The sequence below is a fragment of the Penaeus chinensis genome, chromosome 21, assembly GCF_019202785.1.
Source record: "Penaeus chinensis breed Huanghai No. 1 chromosome 21, ASM1920278v2, whole genome shotgun sequence".
Classification (NCBI taxonomy): Eukaryota; Metazoa; Arthropoda; class Malacostraca; order Decapoda; family Penaeidae; genus Penaeus; species Penaeus chinensis.
Window position 1 is genome coordinate 14883709 of NC_061839.1, and position 7500 is coordinate 14891208.

At 42.0% G+C, this 7500-nt stretch overlaps 2 protein-coding genes across 5 annotated transcripts in view; one reads left to right on the forward strand and one right to left on the reverse strand.

Moving 5' to 3' along the window:
• Positions 1-795, forward strand: part of LOC125036595 — a 79331-nt gene extending 78536 nt beyond the window's left edge. For both annotated transcript variants that reach the window (XM_047629321.1, XM_047629322.1), the window contains one exon: positions 1-795. This exon is cut by the window's left edge and continues 1739 nt beyond it. The gene's annotated coding sequence lies outside the window, so the exon portion shown is untranslated.
• A 1417-nt stretch (positions 796-2212) lies between these two features.
• LOC125036510 (RNA-binding protein lark-like) lies at positions 2213-6663 on the reverse strand. Of its 3 annotated transcripts, XR_007115900.1 has the most exons (6): positions 6543-6663; positions 5323-5540; positions 4756-5216; positions 4567-4644; positions 2620-2774; positions 2213-2433 (listed from the first exon to the last, which is right to left on the reverse strand). XR_007115900.1 is itself a non-coding variant. In XM_047629150.1 (5 exons), exons 2-5 carry the CDS (start codon positions 5533-5535, stop codon positions 4207-4209), a joined length of 795 nt encoding a protein of 264 aa, XP_047485106.1. In that variant the 5' UTR covers positions 5536-5540; positions 6543-6663; the 3' UTR covers positions 3951-4206. The 3 variants fall into 3 exon arrangements, 2 of the variants coding, with proteins under 2 accessions (XP_047485106.1, XP_047485107.1); XM_047629150.1 differs by lacking the exons at positions 2213-2433; positions 2620-2774 and adding an exon at positions 3951-4249; XM_047629151.1 differs by lacking the exons at positions 2213-2433; positions 2620-2774; positions 4567-4644 and adding an exon at positions 3951-4249.
• Between the last annotated feature and the right edge of the window lie 837 nt (positions 6664-7500).

Below are 7500 nucleotides of genomic sequence, written 5' to 3' on the forward strand. Positions count from 1 at the left end.
GGGGAAGAAAAGACCATGCAACATTTCTTAAGGCGTGGGCTGAAATCCTAGGCAGGGGTGATCTAAATTGAGTATCAATCTGTTTCTTAAGCCTCCTAACATCAAAGAGCATGGGGGCCTGAAGGCAGTAGTGTGATTTAGGGGTGGATATACTCATCTACTGAAAAATTTGTGGATTTCCAGAATGGTGAAAACAAATGTGATAAGACATCAAAAGTCTCATAGCATTTTCATCAAGTATTGTGGCAAAAAGGGTAAGAATGCTTTGATGATTAAGAAAAGTTAATAGAAGTGAAGGATAATGTAAAGGACTTCAATTCTGGTACAATTGCTGCTGACATTTATTGGACATACAAATTATTGCAAAGGTTGTGGATTAGGAAGGTACCAGTTAAATATTCTGCAGATAGTCAAGTCTGCAATCCTTGATAATGTCCTGCTTCACAGAATGCAAGTGTAATATTCAAGAATCTTCCAGTTGTCCCATTCCATGTGTAGTTCTTTTTGTGAGTAGGTTCTTGCAGGCTCATACTACTATAAATTTGTGGATTTTCTGTAAATGAAAAAAAGAAAAGTGCAACCAGTAACTAGTTTGTGGTAATTCACAAGTGTGAACAACCAAATTTGCTGCTAGATATGAATAATGCCTATCAAACTAAATGGCATGTTAAAGAATGATTGTAAGGTCATGTGCAACTGACATGAAATCAAATATTTTTGTACTGGTGAAGCAAGATCCCTTGTGATTCTTGTAGTGTGATGTAATACAGAATTTATTAAAATTTCCATGTTATATTTATTCCTTCATTACACCTTACAAAATTATATATTTTTTCGGATTTTTTTCTATATGAAACCCGTCATGTGGTACTATGGTAAAATATAGTAGCCAAAAGGGTTAATGGTCAAAAGCAAAATAAATGTGCTCGACTTCTAAGGTCATGTAGCACTTTAGTTAATGTTAGTGAAGGGTGGTTGGGTTAGAGATTATTTAGAGCTGGGTTAAGGAATTGGTGAGTGAATGGGTTAGAGTTGGGTGAGGTATTGTAAAGGGGTTAGATTAAGTAAAGGATATATATGCGTTTGAGGAAGGAGAACAGGTTGTCAAAGCAGAAAGTGTGAGATTTTGTAAGGATGTCTGATATGTTGGGATGTCTATGTAGGGAGGATAGGTGGGGGAAAGTAGAGGTACGGGCAGCTTCAAAACGTGGGCATGATAATAGAATGTGAGACTGAAAGAGGAACATTACATAAGGAACATAGGGATGGATCAGATTGCGACATCAGATAGGTGTGTGTTAGACGGGTGTGGCCAATGTGTAAGCAGGCAGCAAAAAGGGTTAGAAATGAGTTAACGATCAGGGTAATGTTACAGAGGGTGGTGAGGTAGTGAAAAGTAGTGAAAATTGTAGAGAAGGGGAGCTGATGGGGTATAATATACGGTAAAGGTCGTTAGAAGATGAAGGAATTAAGGGAGTAGGGAACAATGAATTAATAATTAGGATAAGTGGATAGAACAAGAGGATGAAGAAAAGGAAAAGGAGAGAAGACCCCATGCAAAATTAGTAGAGGAGAGCTGATTCCCTACATTGAGTCTTGGTTCCTGTTCCCTGAGCCTCCTTCCCCCTGACAATGAACAAGGGGTTGGGAGGGGGTATATTTACATAGTGAATATAAATACCAAAATAAACATTGAATGTTACAATCGCCTGCCACTACATACTTTATGTAAAAAAAATCTGCAGTGTAAAGTCATTAGCAGCTTCAAAATATAGCAATATGGTGGGGCTTGTTAACAAGCTGATGTTTGATGATTTTCAAAATGGTCAATGTTCAAAAACAAACCTTACACACATCAAAGGTCACACAGCATTATGACAACATATTGGTGGAAAGGGTAAATACAAGTGAACTAGACAAAAGATGGAGAAGGAAAAGAAAAGACCCAGCAAAAAATAGTGGAGGCAAGAGCAGAGGTCCACAGCAGGGGTGATCCCCTACATTGCGCCTCAGTCTTTCCTAAGCCTCAGCACAGCAACAATTAGCAAGGGATATGGGGAGGAGTTGCCAATGCATAGTAACAAAACATAGCAAAATTAGACATGTTTCCCATTACAAATTCCTTTTTCTCAAAGTTAAAACATTAACCTTGTATTTAGTGGACAAAGCAGTTTTGAAGACAATTATTTGGAGGTGGGAATAAAAAACTTCATTCAACATTTCCTTTTATTGCATACAATACAATATCACCTTACTTAAACCCTGAGCCATCATATTTATAAAAAATTAAATTACAGATTACTGAGGATTTCTATAATTCAACCAAGTAGTAGAATCTAAGTGAAAATACAGAAATTATTCTACTGGAAGCTCTTAATATTTTCTTGCTCCTAGATCCATTCAAGTGAATTGTAGCATACGGCAGTCCTCAACCTGGAAAAAAATAAAAATTCCAATTAATTTTCTTTTAGAACATTAACACAATTTCATAAAAATACAATATCAGTCCCCATTTGATATTTACATTCATCCGTTTACTAATTACCATTATGTAAAAAGATGAAAAGTATTAGGGAAACAAAAATTAACTGGTACAGTAACAAATTAATTCCTGTTTACCATGGATTCAATTTAAAAAACTTCCTCGTTGAGGGCGGCAACTGCAAGTCCAGGTGACGACTACCACCAAAGTGTCAGGCTTTGGGCTGCTTCACAACCTTCATCTGGGTTCAACTGGATGTCATCAACCCATACTGGTCATGTCCCAGTTTAACCTAAGTAAAAAACAAAATATTAGTCATAGTCAAAACCATGAACAATAGGGATACTGCACTAAAAATTTAAAACTGACGCTTCAAGAGTTTTCTGATGTTGTCGATGCGAAGGGTTTCGCGGAAGTCTAGGGAGAGTTTAGGCTTTTTATGGGCTGGGAAATTTACTTCAAAACGTCCACATCATTTATGTGAAAAGGGGCAATCGAAAAACAGGTTTCGAAAGTCTTGAAAGTACGAGACTTTACTACAAGGAGCGTAATCACATCTATTAATGGTATCCCTCTAAGGTGAAACTAATACGATGAAGATTTGACAGGCACGAATTTTTAGACATTAAACCCAAGCAAATGTAGATACAAATGAATACATTATGTCAAAAGGCGTTGAAATTACCACCGCAGACTGTCATTAAGCTAGGCACAGCTTTGCTTAAATGTAGACATGTACGCAGTCGGTAAATATCTTGCCAAAGAGAAGACGAGTGAATGGCAAAATGGTTCTTAGATAGTAAGATGGGTATTTCAGGTGATGCGATGGATTAAGTGTAAAGCTTGGATGATATACTCACAGGGGAGCATTCTTAGCAGCCACTGAGACTGTACTTAATCCTAAAGAGTATAACCTATTAAGTGAGGTAGGACATGCAAAAGTCAATAGACGTTTGTTAGGGCACCGCCTCCCTTAGTTCACCCGTGAAACAGCTAACCTGCCAATCACGCACTGATAGACGAATGTGAGTCAGACGAGTGAGCGAGTCCAAGAGCAAGTCCGGGCACTCGAACGCCTGATTCACATCTCGCTCAAGCTCACACACGCTCCACCTGCAAGAGATGTTGCCGGCCGGCGCTGCCTCGGGCCTCTAGCACGCGGTCACATCGCCGTCACAAGTCTGGTCGCTTACGATGCTTGTGAACAGTGGGGGTGGTAGTAGGTCGAACAGCATCTGGCCCAGGACATTGTCTAGGTCCTACAGTGAACTACAGACGGATCAGGCAAGGATACTGAAGCAAGTGACAACTAGAAGGTCGCCTCACGTGAGTATTGGGTCTTACCTGGATACCTGTCGCTGCACTGCTCTCCTTATTTTTGTTTCCGCTTTTTAATCAGAGCTCTTGGTGATTGTTCGGTATTTTCAGTGGTGATATGATTATGGTCGCAAGGAATCATTGAAAAAACTTTTACAGGTTTCCTTAAAAATTAGATTTATTGGTACGCAGTACACTTAAAAGTAAACAATATCGACTTTTTTTGTTTTACTTAAAAAAAAACTCAAGTCTCCTGGTTTGTTCAAACATGTGACGCAATCATGAATAAGACTTCATTCGTCTAAATCACTTTTAGTAACTTTATTTCAAACTGATATAGAATGCCTCTGCCACCAAGATCTGATTATCGGTGCATGCACACGTCGCTGTCAGCCTCTACTTCGCATCTAAAAGCGTCGGGGGGGCATGTCACGGGGAGGACCGGGGTAGCTACAAGAGAACATGAAAATAGTCATATCATTTTCCAGCTCAAGACAAGCCATAAATAGGTTAAAAGTTTGCTAATCGCAAGTTAAGATTCGATAGTTATGGACAGTGAAACTATTTCAAACTTTTGAAGACGATTATTCTGTGGGCATCGCAAGGTTACCTTTTACCTTTCGATTAATCTCGTTACTGTCCTACTTAGCAAGCGAAATTGTCCCTTAATTTATAAAGACACTGCAACACACAAAATGGAATTAATTATGCCCAAATATAACACTATTTCACAAAATTCCCAAGAGTGCACTGCAGTTCCTACTCACCGGCGTGGTGGACTGCGTCGAGGAGGGGATCTTCCACGAGGAGGGAACATTTCCCGTCCACCTCCATACATGTCACGCCTATAAGAAGTGCAGGCATGTTACTAAACTTGCCAAAAGAACAATCGTGCATTCACTTGTACATCAATCTTTAATATTCCACATTCTTGAATAAACTTCCATGATACTTACTCAGCTCGGGGTCCATACATGTCTCCGTAAGGGTCGTCTCTGCGATCATAGCCCATGGGAGGTGGCCGCCTGTCCATAGGTGGTGGGGTGCGTCGGCCCATTGGTGGAGGAGGCATACGTTCATACGAATCGTACCGGTCATAGGGATCTCTGTATGCTGGCTCCCTGGGCATGGGAGGAGGTGGGGGGCGCCTGTCCAAACCACCTGCAGGTGGCAGTGGGCGACGATCTCTGCGCTCATAATCGTCATAATATCCATTTCTCATGGGAGGTGCAGGTGGCGGGGGCCCAGGGGGAGGTGGGCCATATCGATCACCCATAGGTGGTCTGCGGTCATATGGTCCTGGTCTGCCCATGCCTCTTCCCCTCATTGGGCCACCACGCCCTCGGAAGCCCCCACCCATACCTCTTCCACCAGCCATTCCACCCATACCCCCTGCTCGCTTCTCTCCCGTGGATTGCTGAAAATTTTGAAGGTGCAACTAAGCATATGCCGATACTAAAGAACAAAACATTTCCTCCATTATCCAGACCTAATACTTGGACTATTCATACAGTGAAACCTACCTCTACACTAATTTTGAAGCCATTGAGGTCCCAGTTGTTCAAGTTCCTGATAGCATTGCCTGCCTGATCTTCTGTCTTCATGTGTACGAAGGCATAATTGCCTAGGATTGAACATTCTGTGACTTCACCAAAACGTTCAAACAATTTTCGCAGCTCAAAATCCTTACAGGTTGGCGGCAGCTTGCCAACGAAGATCTTAGTCTTCGGTGGCATTTTGTCTGTTGAGAGAACAACGGAGTCAGATACGGCAATGGAAAGTCGCAGCCTAAGGTTTACATGTACAGAAAATTGCCACACCCTCCACATTAATTTGGAAAAGTATTAACCACATACAAAAGGTAAACATTTAATATTTGCAAAATCAATCATTCAAGAATCAAAATAAAAATGAACACTTACAAGTGAAGTGCTTTTTGACTTTCGAAAGATTAATATTCACTAAAGGAACAGTAGCTTTGTTAAATTCTATTAAGAAATAACTTCCTAAGGTGTACCACAAAGAGGATTTTAAAACCCTACACATTCAGAGCAAACTGATTTTACATTAAATTTCCCTCAGATAACAGGAATGAAATACCGAGGTAGAACTGTTAACTTTTAAGTGCATCATCTTTGTCGGGAGGAAATTCCGCCCGAGCGACATCACCGACATCCGCACGAGCTCTACGCAGAAGGTGCGACCCGAGCCGCGGACACCTTCGCGACGGCCTGCGTTGGGTGGAGGCTTATCTTTCAGGTTGCGTTTCGCTGATAAAACTGATGAGCGCCTTCCGAATGCGGGAATTCAAAATGCGAACGCCGTAACCCCCCTCCCCCAATCTACACCCTCACTCATTAAAGGGGGGTCGTGGCCTCCCCTCCCCTCCCGTTCCCAAGCCAAGCCACCGGTGTCCGCCGCGCTCCCGGTCCGTCGTGACTCACTCTCTTCATCATTCTATATTACATGCATCCGCCACCTTCTGAGCTTGTTTATGGTCTCCGTCGCTCGTTTGAGATCTCCGGCATGTGCTCAAGAGTGGCGGGGAGCATTTCACACTATAGTTTCCCTACTTTTCCCCCGTGAGCGCGTTTCGCCGCTAACAATGGCAGACGCGGGTCGTCCCGAGGCCTCACTTCCGAGAGAAAAAAATATATACATTCTGTTCACATCTTCGGCGAGAGTCGGTTCAACGTCACTTTTGCTCCGCTCGTTCACTTACAAACGTTCTCACTATTCTTACCTGAAGTAATTGTGCCGATGAGTAAATAACTACCGAAACACTAATATATTTTCGGGACGCAACGCAACGTCTACCTCTTCCCAGCGCTCTTCTCGAATGGACGCTCTGACGCCGCTTGGCTCTGACGTCACATCTCCTCCCGCCTCAGCCAATCACGTCCCGCTGGTCGCGCACATGTGCCAAACCGCCATCTGTACCATCATAAAACTATCCCTATGCTAAAACATACGATGTATCAATACTATGGTACATAAATAACAGAGTAAAAAAACCAGAAGGAATACTAATATCCTTTAAATTTCCCGTTATCGCACCTTGCTAGGGGATGTTTTTTGTAACATTGTCACTTTTTCGAATGCTCCGGCGTGTTGCCCGGGGGCGTGTTGGGGGACCGGCTTGGGGGGCGGGGGTTGGACGTGGGGTGCCGGGGATGCGATGTCCGACCCGAAGTCTCCTTTACGTACCTAACAAACTTCGCTTTTATACAAAATCGACAAGTAAACTATTTTGTGATTTAAGAGAGAAGGAAATTGAAGCGGGGAGTGCGATTACTTATCAATATTTGGAAGCATTCCTCTTAATACTAAGTTTTAGTACTCTGCCCGTGAATCCACTCTTTTATTTTTCATGTTTCGATCATTTATATTTTTCCCGTTCATCGCGAGTCTTTTCTAACCGGAGTATATATCACTAATCAGAAGGTATGTCTACATGAAAGTTCTGCTAAATCGAAACAAAACTTTATATACGAACTGGCAATCAAAATCAACGTCCCGGCGTCTCGGTGGAAAATGAAAATATACAATTTCGTTCTGATTCCAAGTTCCTCGCTGGGATTCATAAAACGAAGTCAATATTCAATGTAAAATTTTCTAATAAATCAGTATACTATGGTAATTGTCCATCACTTTCTACGTCGGCTGCCATTACCGGCTCGATAATTCCGCCGGACGCAGGA